At 54.3% G+C, this 15,071-nt stretch overlaps 1 protein-coding gene across 1 annotated transcript; it reads left to right on the plus strand.

Moving 5' to 3' along the window:
- Positions 1-1,240: 1,240 nt before the first annotated feature.
- PRF1 (perforin 1) lies at positions 1,241-5,926 on the plus strand. The gene is made up of 3 exons (XM_006181161.3): positions 1,241-1,453; positions 2,783-3,417; positions 4,292-5,926. Exons 2-3 carry the CDS (start codon positions 2,825-2,827, stop codon positions 5,418-5,420), a joined length of 1,722 nt encoding a protein of 573 aa, XP_006181223.3. The 5' UTR covers positions 1,241-1,453; positions 2,783-2,824; the 3' UTR covers positions 5,421-5,926.
- Positions 5,927-15,071: the final 9,145 nt, after the last annotated feature.

A 15,071-nucleotide genomic window follows, 5' to 3' on the forward strand; every position in this document is an offset into this window, starting at 1 on the left:
GTTGAAGCTGGGATTAGAACTTGTTTTCCCTACCTCACCTTTCTCTTCCTATAGATTTTCTGCAGGGCTCCACGCCCCTCAAACTGGTTTTCTGAGCACGGTCAAAACTAAATTCCTCACAGCATCAAAGTCAGGCCACGGGCAGGAGCCGGAAGGGGGTTCAGGGGGCTACAAATTCTGGGAGAGGGAGGGGGACACTGCGGGGAGTAGATGGGGCCAAGTTTCGAGAAAACAGCTTAAGCACCAGTTCCCGTAAGAGGAGGGGACATTGTGGGGACACAAATGATGAGCCATTGCCATGGTGTCACACGTGGTCTGGGGCCTGTGGCTATTTTTTCCTGTCACTTACATAGTTAGGAGAATGGTCCCCCACTTACCCAGCTGTCTCCACCTCAGGACAATATGATTTTGCCCCCCAGAAGTTGCCCAGTGAGTCACTCAACCCATGGAAACCTCACCCAACTCTGACTTCAGGTAAGACAAAGTTTAGAGAAGACCCTGGGCCTCTGGTCCCACCCAGATCTCTCCCCAGCAGGGTCACACAGCTGCCCACCCACCTGCGCTACAGCTGCATTCACAGACCAGAGCCACGGAGGAGACTGGAGACCAGTGCGGCCACCAGTTCTCCCCACAAAGTGGGGGGCACAGGACCCTGTTCTGGAGTATGTGTTTGGGGCCCAGAACCTAGGCTGGGATGCAGGTGTGGGCAGGAAGTGGGCACGGAGGTCTGAACAATGTTTATTCTCTCCCCACTGCTCTGGGAGGAGGGAACGGTCACATGCTTTACCACTCACCGAGGGCCGAGCACTGTCCTAAGCACTTCAACATGGAGTAATCCCCAGTCTTCACAACCCACGGGGTCTACACTAATATTATTCCCACTTTCAAATGAGGAAACTGAGTCACAGAGAGGCTAAGGAAACCGGTCAAGCCACACAGTTAGTGCGCATCCGAGCTGGCCCAAGCCCAGGCAGCCTGGTTCCCGAGCTCCCGCTCTGCACTGCCTCTTAAAGTCCGTGCATGTGATGCTGCGGGGCAGAAGCAGGGAAATAGTCCAGTGGCCTGTTCATCAACACCAGAGTTGAATCTCGAAGTTCTCAGACCCCTGTGCTCTTGTCCCACCCCCTAAACCTCCCCTGTTTGCCCGGGGTTCCCGTGCCCCAGGCAGCTCTGCTTGGCAGATGAGCCTGTGGCCCTCACAGCTTGCTTCCTGAAGGCTGTCAGCAGGCCGGATGAGAAGGTGAGGACAGAGTGCGTGCTGGTGGGCGGGGGGAGAGCAAAGGGGACCCATGACCACAGTTGGGGGGCGGGGCAGGAAGCAGAAGTGATGAGAACTGTGGCCTGGGTGATGAGCTGTGTGGTGAGCCCGCCTAGGGGGCTGTACCACCATTTCAGGGGCCTCCCGTGAGGAGAGAGCACATCTCCGTAGGAGCATCTCAGCACAGGACTCCAGGTAGGGAGGAAGCAGGGGGTCAGGGAGGCTGGGAGCCCCCGGGTGGGAACCAAGGGACACAAGAGTAGGGCTGCTTCTTCTGGGAAAGAGCCTGATGGAGCAGGATATATTGTGACCCATAAGAGGAGACCTGGGTCCAGACCATGCTCTGGCACTAACTCGCTGGGCAGCCCCATGCCCACAGTGGGCCTTGGTTTTCTCAAAGTGAAGAGGTCAGAGTACATAGTCTTTAAGGCCCCTTCAAATGCTGACAGTGAAAGCTAAAAATGCTGAAAACAGGCTCCCCAGGAGATAGTATGATGAAGGTCAAGATGGAAATTTTCTTTTGATTAGGTTATAAACAGTGCTGGCCTCTAAGTGGGATGATCTGAAGGCCTTCAAAAGACTCCCCTTCTCCTTTTTACCTCCCAGGGGGCCTGCCATGTTGCCTGGAATTCCACCATTCGAGCCACTCCTTTAAGGAAGGCAAAGAAGGCTCCAGCCAGAATGCAGGGGAAATCCCTGCTCTCCATAATCCCCCACGTCTCAGACAAGCTGCTGTCCCTGGCAGGTGCCAGAGGGGCGGAGCCTCTGAGAAGCTCAGTTTGGACAGGGGTAGAGAGGAGATTCCAGATTGTAAGCAGGCCTAGTGAGGCTCCAGAGCCACCTCAAATGGAAGAAGAACATTTTAGCTCGTCGTTGTCCACTAATCAGCAACAGGCAGCTCGCAGTCACTGCCAGAATCCCGCAGAGTGTGGCAGGGAATGCCAAAGAGAAGAGCAAACCGAACGCCCCCCCCACACACAGGATGTAAGGGCACAGGCGCACAGGCAGCTTATGTTCTAGAATTCAGGCTGATGTTCTTCCATGAGCTCGTAGAGACGGCCCCAAAGGGGAAATGGGGCAAATGATGGTGATGCTCAGCCTCATTTCTTTTCCAATTCTGTTAAGAGCTTAATGTGGGAAGAGAGAGAGCGAGCTGGGGTAGGGAAAGCATAGCTTGTTCTTGGGTCCAAAATGATACTTCTCCAGAATCCAGGCTTCCCTACAGTTCCCAGATTCTTCCCCAAATCTGCTACAGCTACTCTCTGTCCCCTCCTCTGCACACAGAGCCCCCTCCCCGCCAGCAGTAACTGTGGTCCTGGGGACAAAGCCATCAATCTGGATTCTCATTCAGCCTTAAGTAGGGAAATGCTATCAAGGGTCTCCTGGTTGTGTGACCTTGGGCAACTCTCTTCTCCTCTCTGGGTCCATCTGTATAATGTGGGGGCTGAACCAGGTTTGTAAAAGCCACTCCAGCTCTGACATACAATGACTTAAGAGATACCCCATTCCCTCCCTATTCCACAGGCCCTGATAATCCACAGTTGGAGGAGGGGTCGGCCATCCTCCATGCCCCTGCCCACAGCTTCCCGGAGCCCCAGTGCCCTCTGTCTGTGCAGCTCCATGGCCCCCTGTGTGCTCCTCCTCGGCATCCTCCTGCTGCTGCTGCCCACGCCAGCACCTGCCCCCTGCTACACCGCCGCGCGCTCTGAGTGCCGGCGCAACCTCAAGTTCGTGCCGGGGTCCTGGCTGGCGGGGGAGGGCGTGGACGTGACCACCCTCCAGCGCTCGGGCTCCTTCCCGGTGGACACGCAGCGCTTCCAGCGGCCCGACCACACCTGCACCCTCTGCCGCAACGCCCTACAGCAGAACGCCCTCCAGCGCCTGCCCCTGGCGCTCACTGACTGGCGCGCCCACGGCTCGGGCTGCAAGCGCAAAGTGGCCAGGGAAGAGGGCCGGTCGGCCGAGGATGTGGCTGCGGAGGCAGCCAGCAGCATCCGCAACGACTGGCGGGTGGGGCTGGACGTGAATCCCAAGCCCAGCACCAATGTGCACGTGACCGTGGCAGGCTCCCACTCCGCGGCAGCCAACTTTGCGGCCCAGAAGACTTACCAAGACCAGTACCGCTTCAGCCTGGACTCGGTGGAGTGTCGTTTCTACAGGTGAGCGCTGCGGGTGCGGGTGGAGGGGACCTGAAAAAGGCATGGGAAACTCTGGGTGGTTAGGAACCCAGCAGGTTGGGGAACCCAGAGGCTACTTCCACCAGGAGGAGATGACAATCCTGGTTCTCACATACCTCCTTCCCTGAGGCCCTGATCTGGAAGAGCACAGGGCAAGAACAAACAGAGGGGAAGTGAGCAAAGCTGTGCTTAGAGCCCCAAAATGGTGCCATTCAGGTCTACTGATCACCCAGTCCCCACTTTCTTGGGCGTTTCCAGTCTCTTGTGGGCAGGAGACCTGGCTGAGTCCCTCCTATCCCTGGGTCTGCCTCACCAGGCTCTGTGCTGGGAACTGGAGCCACAGGTTGAACAACAGTAGCCATGCCCCCAGCCCTCGGGCCTAGTCACCCCGAGAAAGGCATGGTCTCTACCCACTCTGCTCTCTCATGGGAGGCCACGTTTCCCACACAGTGGCGCAGGGCACCTCCGCCTGCACGGCCAGAGCTGTCAGGGAGGAGCCCAGGCATCCAGGGCCCAATCCAGGGGACAGAGGCCAGAGGACTAGGTTCCAAAGCTAGAGGGACACCATCAGAGCAGTATCATCACCTTTAAAATTAGAAGATGAAAAGGAAAGAAAAAACTTAAAAAAAAAAAAAAAAGGCAAAAATACCCACACAGAGTACTCAGGTCATGAAGGAGCCATGGGCAAAGCACATATCCCTGCTGGCTTAGTGGCTGAGAGCTTGGGCCTTGGAGCCAGGCCACCTGGGTTCAGGTCCTAGTTCTGCCACTCCCTTCGACCTTGAGCACTTGTGAGGGAGTTGCTGAATGGGGAAATACTACTGGACCCACCTGCTCTATTTCTTTCCCCTCACAGTTTTCACCTGGTGCACACTCCCCCGCTCCACCCCGATTTCAAGAGGGCCCTCAGGACCCTGCCCCCCTATTTCAACGCCTCCACCGAGCCCAGCTACCACAGACTCATCTCCAGCTACGGCACACACTTCATCCGGTCCGTGGAGCTGGGCGGCCGCACCTCGGCCCTCACTGCCCTGCGCACCTGCGAGCTGGCCCTGGATGGGCTCACAGCCCAGGAGATCGAGGACTGCCTGGACGTAGAGGCCGAGGTCAGCATCAGCGGCCGCGCCAGCTCCTCGTCCGCACTCAAGGCGTGTGAAGATAAGAAGCAGCAGCACAAGATGGGGACCTCCTTCCACCAGGCCTACCGGGAACGCCATTCCGAAGTCACTGGTGGCCACCACACCTCCATGCACGACCTGCTGTTCGGGAACCAGGCTGGGCCTGAGCAGTTCTCAGCCTGGGTGGCCTCACTGCAGGACAGCCCCGGCCTGGTGGACTACACGCTGGAGCCTCTGCACGTGCTCCTGGAGAGCCAGGACCCGCGGCGGGAGGCGCTGAGGCAGGCTGTGAGCAAGTACGTGAGGGACAGGGCTCGCTGGAGGGACTGCAGCCGGCCGTGCCCCCCAGGGCAGCGGAAGAACCCCAAGGACCCGTGCCAGTGTGTGTGCCATGGCTCGGGAGCCATCAACCAGGAATGCTGTCCCCGGAAGAGGGGCCTGGCCCGGCTGGAGGTCATGAACTTCCTGGCAACAGGTCTGTGGGGGGACTGGATCACTAAAACAGACGCCTATCTGAAAGTCTTCTTTGGAGGCCAGGAGCAAAGGACAAGCACAGTGTGGAACAACAACCACCCTCGGTGGATGACACAGCTGGACTTCGGGGATGTGCTTCTGACCACGGGGGGGCCCCTGAGGGTGCAGGTCTGGGATGCGGACAATGGCTGGGATGATGACCTTCTCGGCACCTGTGACCGGACTCCACATTCGGGCTCACATAAGGTGAACTGCCACCTGAAGCACGGTCACCTGAGTTTCTTTTACCAAGCCAAGTGCTTGCCTCACCTGGCAGGGGAAACGTGCCTGAAGTATGCCCCCCAAGGGCTTCTGGGGGATCCCCCAGGAAACCGGAGTGGGGCAGTGTGGTGAGACCAGCAGGTCCTGAGAGCACCAGAGTGCCAGACTGAAGGGGTCTCACACAGGACCCAGAGGGCCTATCTTCAGGTCCCCATTAGACAGAAAACTGAGGCTGTTTTTCCCCTCCAATGAGGTGGCTGAATTTATAGGCCAGCCCTGAGTCTCCCTGTCCAGACTACCTTAGCTCTTCAATATTCTCGAGCCCCGGATATGGGCTGGGGCTGAGCCACACCCTTCAGCCACTGCCACAAAGGCCACAGCTTAGGTCTGGAACTGGACAGAAGGCCAGGAGGCTGTTCCCACCAGGCTGCCTCGTGTCATTTGCACCATTCCTTTGCAGCCCTTTCTAACATGGTGAATTCTTTCATATTAGATCTAACCCCTTAGGCCCCAGATGCTCTGTTTGCTCTGTTTTCTTTGCCCACCAAGCTTTGCCTCTGAGACAAATCAAGGGCTGTCTTGTCCTGTCTCATTGTGTACACAGCCTGACAGAGAACCAATAAATGGGATCTGATAACCATGATGGTGACGGTTCTGGCAGAGGAGAGGAGGGGGCCCAAACACAGCTGGAGATAAACTTCTACATTTTCAAACCTACATGACAGGACAGGTGGTTCACCCCAGGGGTAGGCAGGTAATGTAAATAGTTTTTCCACTTTTGTTGGAAATGGGGGGACCCAAAATATTTTACTCCTTGTAACTCTCTGATGTGAGAAACAGAAGCATAAACTCAGTGATAAATGGCAACAGACATTCAGCTCCAAGCAGGAATACAATAGGGAGTGGTGAGGACTACGGTGAGCTGAAAGGCACATGGTTATCGGGGGCGGGGGGCGGGCAGCTTTGCACAAGTCAAACATTCCCAGGCAGAAATGTGAGCCCAGTGCTGCCAGGTCTTCTAGTTTCTTAAAGTAAATAGAAATCCCAATTTGACTTTTAAGTGTTGGCAACTCATGCTACTTTGTAAAAATAAACCGATGTGGGCAAACATGGTCCAAGCCAAAAAGAACATGTATGCCGGCCATGACTGATCTGGAACAATCAGGTTGAAAACTCTGATTTCAACAGAACCCATCTGGCTGGCTGAACAGCTCTCCCCTGTCCCATAATTCAGCATTAGAAGGCAGTGGTTCCAATGAGGTGGTATCTAACGGCCTCCTGGCCTGGGCAAGCAGTGAACCCCAGCGCCTCAGGTTATGATATAAAATGAAGTGCTCTTTGTTTCATGTGTCTGGGACACAGGCCTCAGAACACAGGCAAATGGGGTGGGTGGCAAGATTCAGGGCAGCCTCCTAGACCTGGTAGGTTTTGGCTGTGCAGTGCCATTCTCAGAGGGGGCTCAGAGTTGTTGGCACGGCTCTCCTGGCTTTGTGAAACTCCCAACAAATTAAGCCCTTTGAGGTCCGTATTGACCCATAGGCTCAAAAGCCCAGCAATGACATGACACTGACCCTGAATCCCCAGCTGAGGCAGAGGGATTGGTAAGCTCTAGAAGCCTGGTCGAAACCACCGTTCTTACGCCTTTCTGTTCACGGCCACACACACACAAACAAGAGCACAAGGGAAATCGTGAAACTTCATGCTGGCTGCTGCGTTAATTGAAAATAAACATGGGCCTGGGCTGTACCCACAGGGAAAGCAGGGCCAGGGCAGGCCTGGCTCAGGGAACGGCTCTGACAAGAGACAAGAGTCTGGTTCTGGTACCCACGTACTCAGTGACCTCTAGCAAGTCCCTCTGCTCCCTGTGCCTTGGTTTCCCCAAAAGGACAATCTTTTTTTTTTTTTACTCCCTTTCCAGGACGTTTAGAAGGGGGATATGAGCCTTTCTAGAAGGTCAGTGCTTCCAGAAAAGGTCCTGAAATGTCAGCTGGTTAACCTCCTGTTTCTGGATATAGGGAAACCAAGGCTGGGAAGAAGTGATTTGACTGTGGTCACAGAAGTCAGTGGCCAGGCCAGGTCTCTGTGAGTCACAAGACCAGACCAGGGGGACTCGGACAGGAGGGCCCTTGGTGGGTAGTAGGTATGGTATTACCCAGGAGAAGGAATGGCCGATGTTGTGGAGGGACAGCTGTGGAGCCCTCAGCCCTAACATGACATTCTCATTGACATTTCATGGGCCCTTTGTCATACCTGAGGCCACTTGTTTGCTCGGGCAATTCCCCAGTGTGCCTGCTATCCCCCCCAGGTCTCGTCCTCACCCTGCTCCACCCTGCTCCAGCCGTCAGTGGGCAGGGGACCGGAGGGAAGTGGGAAGGATGAGCATCCCCTCAGTGCCTCTCAGTGCAGTGGCCTGGGGCTGGCTGCATCCCTGTGTCACTGCTCCTCTCCAGGAGGTCTCTGCATGTCTCTCTCTTTCTGGGTTCCAGCCACTGCCCCCTCCCCTCATCCCTTTAGACCTAGGGATGGTAACTGACCCACCACTGCTAATCCTGAGTTACTGTACTGTCCCTTCCACTTCCACACCCCCCTACGCCTTTGTAAACCCTCGCCCAGTCATCATCACTTGAATGTACCTGGGCTGTGGTCTGAATGTTTGCATCTCCCCACAAGGCGTAGGTTGAAATTGTAATCCCCAAGGTGATGGTATTACGAGATGGGGCCTTTGGGGTGATTACCCAGAGAGATCCCTGGCACCTTTCCCTACGTGAGGACACAGCGAGAAGGTTCCTTCTATGAACCAGAAAGCAGGCCCCCTGAATCTGCCAGCACCTTGATCTTGGCCTTCCAGCCTCTAGAACTGTGAGAAATAAATTTCTATTGTTTATAAGCCCCCAGTCCATGGTATTTTGTTATAGTAGCCTGAATAGATTGAGACAGCTTCCTAAAGAGACCCTGACAACACATCACCCATGGATCCCGGTGGGAAGCAGAAAATGTCCAGTTCTTGCTTCTCCAAACTCCCCTGCAACTAGGAAAAGATGTGTGACTGGGTCTGCCAGTCAGATGCAGCTGCCCTGGGGTACGAGGTCCCTTCAGACGCAGAAGCTGAGACAGGATTTGAGCACAGGTAATTACATGGGAGGAGATCCTAGGAAGCCCCAGTAGGGGAGAGGGGAAGTGAGCAGGGGAGGGAGCGTGCCCCATAAAAGGGGAATTATCCAGCAAGTCACCACTGCCGGCAACCAGAGCCAATGAAGAGAGTTACCCCAGCTGGGGTGGAGAGAGCTGGGTGTCCATACACTACCTCCCACCCATCAGTGGTTAAGGGCTAAATTCTTTTTCTACTTATTTCATCCATACTTGGCTTCTATTTCTGGCAACTGAAAACCCTGGTGATGACACTATCCCATCTTCTCTCTTACTGCTTCGACACCCCCATCCCCTTTGCCAACCATCTTCCCACCCCTGCCTGGTGGGCCCATGTCCCTAGAGCCACCACTCAATTGCCCCCGGCACCAACCTGCCAAGGTCATGGAGCACAGAGGGCAGGGACCGTTCACAGATTCCATCATTCACAGACGGTACTGAGCGCCTTCTGTCAACCAGGTCCTGGGGCCAGTGACCAAGCCGTATGGAGCATCTGTCCGCCTATGGCCTGTGTCTGATGGGAAGATGGATGTAGGACATGGAGGGAGATTCAGGGAGTGGGATGGCACTCAGGCTAGGGGCTGGGGGACTGGGCTGGATTGCTTTTTTTTTTTTTTTCCTCTCTCTCTCTCCCTGCCTAAGTGATTTCTTCCAAGACTTGGGTCTGGTGCTAACCACAGCGCAGTTTTTGTTTTTTAAGCAGTTGCCACAGCGCCTTCATCTCCCTTCAAACACACTCCGTGGTCACTGAGGTGTGGCCCTCACTGCTGTGGCTGCTGCGGCGTGTCTCTGACATGTGTGAGCAGAGGGGGATCTGCTGGAGGACGGGGGCGTGGGGAGAGCCTGAGGGGAGGTGCAGGGGGCCCCTCGCCCCTTTGAGAGGCTGTGAATCCTCTTTAGAGTGATCGTCATTCCTCCACATGTGTCACCAAGGCCAGCCATTTCTGCCTCCTGACACTTGCTGCCTTCCGCTCATAACCAAAGCCTCGCTAGCCCAGGCCATCAACATCTCTTGCTAGGACTAGTCTTCCTGTAGCCTCCTCACTGATCTCTAGGCTCCTGTCTGTCCAGTGCAGCCTCTCCACCCCACAGCCACAGCGGTGCTGGCATCGTGCCCATATCCCCTCGGCCCCACTCCATGCCAGTCCCGCCTTTCTGCCTGAGAGCCCGTGCTGGGGGCCACTCTGCCTGCCCCATGGGGAGGCCAGAAGTGCTGAGGAACAGTGTCCCTGCCCTCTCCAGCCTAGAACAGCCTCAACCAATGGCTGATGGGAGGTGTGTGTAAATACCCCAGTTCCCTCTGCCTAGTGGAGAATAACTCTGAGGGACATATTCTGCACTGGCTCCCAAAGTTTCCCAACAAGGTTAAGCTCCAGTACTCACAACGTGACTTGCTTGACCACACATGCTCTCTTAGCCATCTCCTGTCCCTGTCTCAATTCCCCACTCCCTGACTGCTACTTTCAGGAATCACCTCCCACATAAACTACCTGTTTTTGAATCCCTGTCTCAAGATCTGCCTCTGGGAAAACCAGCTAAGATGCACATCTGACCACATCATTGCCTTGCATAAAACGCTTCATTGGTTCCTTGTCGCTCTTGGGATAAAGTTCAAATCCCCTAATGTGACCCACATGCCTCCCCTCCCCCCATCCCCCTGGTCCCCACCCCGCTAAGCCCTGCTTCACTGAGCCTGTTGATTCCTCTGTCAGCCACGCTCTCTCTAGCCCTTCACAAATGCTGCCTCCTCTTTCTGGAATTTTTCTCCTCCACCCGGACTAAGTCCTCCTCAGCCTTCAGGCTTCAGTTTCAAACATGGCTTCCACCAGGAAGGCTTCCTTGGCTTCCACATCTAGGTCACATACAGGTCCCTGTACCCTGCCCCCACAGTCCTCATTATTTCCCCATCACAGCACGATGAGGTCAAGGGCCATTTCTATCTTATTCATAGTTGAATCCACTGGTCCAGCACCTGACACATTAATGCTTGAAAAATAGTGGGTGGATGATTAGATGGATAAATGAATGAATGAATGAAACCTACTAAGGGATCTTTCAGCGTCTGGTTGAACTCTCCCAGAGACAGAGAGCTCACTCCCTCTGGAGGCAGCTGCTCTACACATGGATGGTTCAAACCATGAATCATCATGTAACACAGAAACCTGCCTCCTTATAACGTCCAGCCCTGGTCATGGATCAGGGATTCTGTGTCTGAATCTCTGGTCCTTTCTCTGACTTGGTTGGGCAGAAGGACCACTGAGCTGATTCCAGCCCAGGCAGTAGCTGTCCCTCACTCCTCCTTCTATGAAGGGGCCACAGAAGGGCCGCACGCTGCCCAGGTCAAAGTAGACATGGGACTGGGTCAGCCGCCTTCCTCTGTTACTGACAGTAGAAGCAAGAACCTCCCACGGAAGGTGACGGATGGCTCTTGATTGTTACCTACCCAGACCTCTTACTCCTCAATGGGCTCAGTCACCAACTGAGTTGGTTCCAGCTGGGGCAGCTCCTTCTCTGGGCACAGCTGGTACCCACTCAGTCTAGGCAAGTTGTGACCCCAGAAGGACCAGCCTACTACCTTAACCACTCATGGAGTTCCCCTCCCACACCCCAGCCCTCTGCCTGGCAAGGTCCTTTCCAGGCAAGATTTCCACAGCCCAGGCAGCCACACACACAGGCAGAGGCAGACTGGGCATCTGCCTGGCTTCCTACTATTAGGGAGAGGGGTTGGGTGGTGGGTGGGCCTGGTGCAGCTGAGACCAGGGTCACAGGTGAGATTCTCACCAGGTGGTTAGGGTTACTGTCGCACAGAAAGAGACCAAACCCCATCACAGACAAGACCCTCGAAAGCAGCCAAGAGCTGGAAGCCAACCCAGGCCACAGATAAAAGGACCCGGCCATATGCGCATCCTGGACTACCATGGAGACTTACCACATGAACCTTGACTTTGACCCAAGACAGCCCCCACCCCAGCCAGTTCTCTTTAGTACATCCCAACCACATAAAACTCCCTCCAGACCCGAGTCCTCAGCTGTAAAATGAGGAGCTAAGACAATGATTTCTGCATGGCTTTCTACCCGGGAGGGGCTGAGCCCTGGTTCCTCAAGCCATCTGGTACCTGACACTTGGTGGGCGTGGTCAAAGGACCCAACAACCCCATCACCCCGAGTCTGCTGGTGGGCCTACCCCAACAGCACTGCCCGTCCAGTGCTAGAGGAAATCCTGCACCCCTGGCACTTCTCTTCCTAAAGGCCAGATAGGAAACCCTGGCCAGCCAGAACCAGAGCTGCGGCTGCTTTTCTGCAGGTTATAATGGTGATCTGTTTATGGCGGGGTTTGACTGCACATCTGGGCTCACAGTTAATCTCCACAACAGCTGGTTCCCTGTTTCTTCTCAAAAGGGCCATGGCATCAGCCTGCTGGCAGGACACTGGCTTCTCCCCCAGGAAACCCAAACTCCCCATGAAATCAACCATCACAAAGGAGGCTGATCCCCCAGGAAAACCCTCTTGGTCTCCCTTTCTTCTTTATTCATGGGAGTCATCACCTTTGAGACCGGGGACCTTCAGCCAAGGTCCTGCCTCCAGTGGGAGGCAGTAACTGAGGACACCCTGACCACCTCCACCACGCCCTCTCCTGCAGGAACATGGGGCTTCATGTGATTTCACTTGTGAGGCATTTTTCCAAGTTGCCATCATTGAGGGGCCTCACTGCCTTTCCCTGCCTCTTCACTTCCCTTATTTTTCTCACTACCACCACCAAACTGATTAGATTGAAATACTAATCAATAACATTTCTTGAGTGCTTACTATAGCGTCTTGAGGGCTGATCGTGTATTCGCGCGTTCCCCCTTCCCAGCAGCCCTATGAGGTGGATGTCCTCATCCCTGTTTTAGAAGTGAGGTCTCCCAGAAAGCTGAGGAGCCTCCCCTCACATCTGTCCCGAACCTTCTCCAGCCGCCCCACCATATGACTCCTGAGGAGTCAACAATGTATTTTGCACTGTCTCCCCTAATGTCTCACCTTCATTGTCTTCACAATACAGTGCCTACGGGTGGCTGAAGATGACCCACTATTGGGCGATGGTCTCAGCAAGAACAATCTCCTCATGCCACCTGCCACTCACTTTTTTTTTTTGGATAAAATATACAGAGCATAATATTTGTCATTTTAACTATTCAGAAGTGTACAGTTCAGTGGCATTGAATACATTCACAATGTCATGTAAGCATCACACCTCTCTATACCTAAAACTTTTTCATCCTCTCCAACTAAAACTCTGTGCCCATTAAACAATAACTCTGCCCTCCCCCTAGCCTGTGGTAACCTCTATTCTATTTTCTGTCTCTATGAACTTGCCTACTCTAGGTACCTTGGACAATTGGAATCATACGGTGTTTGTCTTCTGTGTCTGGCTTCTTTCACTCCACATAATGTTTTCACGGTCCATCGTGTTGTAGGCTGTCAGGACTTCACTCCCTTTATGACTGACTAATATTCCACTCTAATGAATATATCACTGTGTATCCATTCATCCATCGAGGGACACTTGGGTTGTATCTTCCTTTCGGCTATTGTGACTAATGCTGCTGTGAACATTGGGGTACAAGTTTCTGTTTGAGTCCCTGCTCACACTTCTTTTAGACATATACTGAGGCATGGAATTACCGGGTCATATGGTATTTGTTTAACCTCTTGAGAAACCACCAAACTATTTCCTGTAGCCGGCTGCTGGCTTCTTAGCTAGCCTCTGCCTTGACCTTCCTGAGCCTACCTTCCCATCTCTGTCAAACCAGGACTTGACAAAATCCAGCTCAGCCCTCTAGCATTAGGGAGACCATCCTCAAACTCATGGCAGGGCCATCGTGACTCCAAGCCTTCCAGGCATCAAGGACACAGCCCTGCCCACCACTCCGCCCTCCCCCTAGAGCTCCCCTCTAGAACAACGGCCCTGGGGTGGAGTTGGGGAGGCAGTGAAGAAAGCTGAATGGGTGGGTGCTGTCACTGGGTCTCGGCATTTTCCTGTCCGGTGCTGTCTTATTCTATCTTGCTCGTCACCGCCTCCGTGCCCCTAGCAGGACCTGGCAAGTGCTCAGTCTACACTGCTGAATGAATGAATGAATGAATGTTGGCATATATTCCCAGGACAACAAGCTGAAGCGGTGGGGGGAGACAAGGAGCCTGGGGAGGGTGGGAGAGCAAGCATGGAGCCTTACTCCGAGGAAGGAGGGCTGGGAAGAGCTGAGGCTGGGCTGGAGGGATGGCCTCAGCTCCTCCCTCCTCACTGCCCCTCCTGCACCCAGAAAAGCCAACTCCACCCCAACTATTCCCCATTTTACCTCCAAACAATTTGAGACCCACAAGGTGGGGAGCCAATATTTGGGAGAAAGGGTATTCCGACCAGAATCAACCAAGGTGCCCCTGCCCTCGGGCATAGGTGCCTAAGAGGTACAAACCTACAATAAATGCAAGGTGAGGATGGGACTTGGGGGTTTACAATTTGCTTTTACCTTTATTGACTATTTCTTAAGTGCCTACTGTGAAACATGTCATGTGTAAAAATGCATGATTTCATTTACTTTTCCTAAGAGTCCCACTTTACAGATGAGTAAACTGAGGCTAAAAATGTTTGATAACTTGCCCAAAGCCCCCCAGTTGCTTAGTCCCCCAGATACTGGGAAAGGTCAGATTCGAACCAAGGGTTCTGCTGCTGATGGCCCTAGGTATGTCTTGCTCCTAGCCCACACCCCACCCCCTCAGTCTTCCCTGGGCATCTGCCCCTCAGCTACTGCAGACTGAGGCGGTGCCTGGATGCCCTCCTCCCCTCCCTGCCAGGGCACAGGACTCTCGTTAGGGCCCCCTTCTCTCTGGCCCCTGGCTTCTCCACTCTGGTCCATCTAGCACTGTAGGCTCCTAGCCCACCCTGGCCGTCCCCCTCTGTCCGCCTTAGCATTTGGAAATGACTTCCACAGCTGCACATAGCTCTCCAGGAGCTAGAATGAGAACCACACTCAGTTCTCCTCCCCGGGGCATTCACTGAGCCAGACCCCCAGCTCCTATGCCCACCCTTTGGGCCAGAAGAGGGTCGGGAAGGCCAGCTGGGAATTCCTGGGGAGCTGAAGGAAAAGTACGGGGACACATTTATGGGCATCCTTGTGTCAGACACCAAGCTTCTCTGTCACTTTAACCCCCTCAGCTGTCAGGTGGGACAGGCAAGACAAGAGGAGGACTTTCTCATGGCCATGCAGACTGGCCCAGAAGGCCCTACTCATTGGCACCCTCTCTCTTCTATCCCCAAGGGCCCTCTCCTCTCCCAGGAGGCCGGCTGCTAAGGGGGCAGCCAGTTGCTGGAGGCAGCTCAGGGGAGGGACCCAGGGACAGGACTCCAGCCTGGTTAGAACACCCCTCCCTGCCCCTTAAAGAGCAAATTGGGCAGAGAAGAAACAGAAAGCCTGTGTTTAAGCTGGAGCCAGCAGTCTAAACATAAACATCTGTTTATGATTTCATAAACAAAATAAAAGTATGGTTTGCTAGACCAATTCACAGGGCAAATGACATAGCAGGGGATTCTATAACTTTTTTAAGAACCCAAACTGCTTTCAAGGCCTTCAGAAACCATCTAAAACCATGTAAATGTGC

Source organism: Camelus ferus, chromosome 29, assembly GCF_009834535.1.
Source record: "Camelus ferus isolate YT-003-E chromosome 29, BCGSAC_Cfer_1.0, whole genome shotgun sequence".
Taxonomy (NCBI): Eukaryota; Metazoa; Chordata; class Mammalia; order Artiodactyla; family Camelidae; genus Camelus; species Camelus ferus.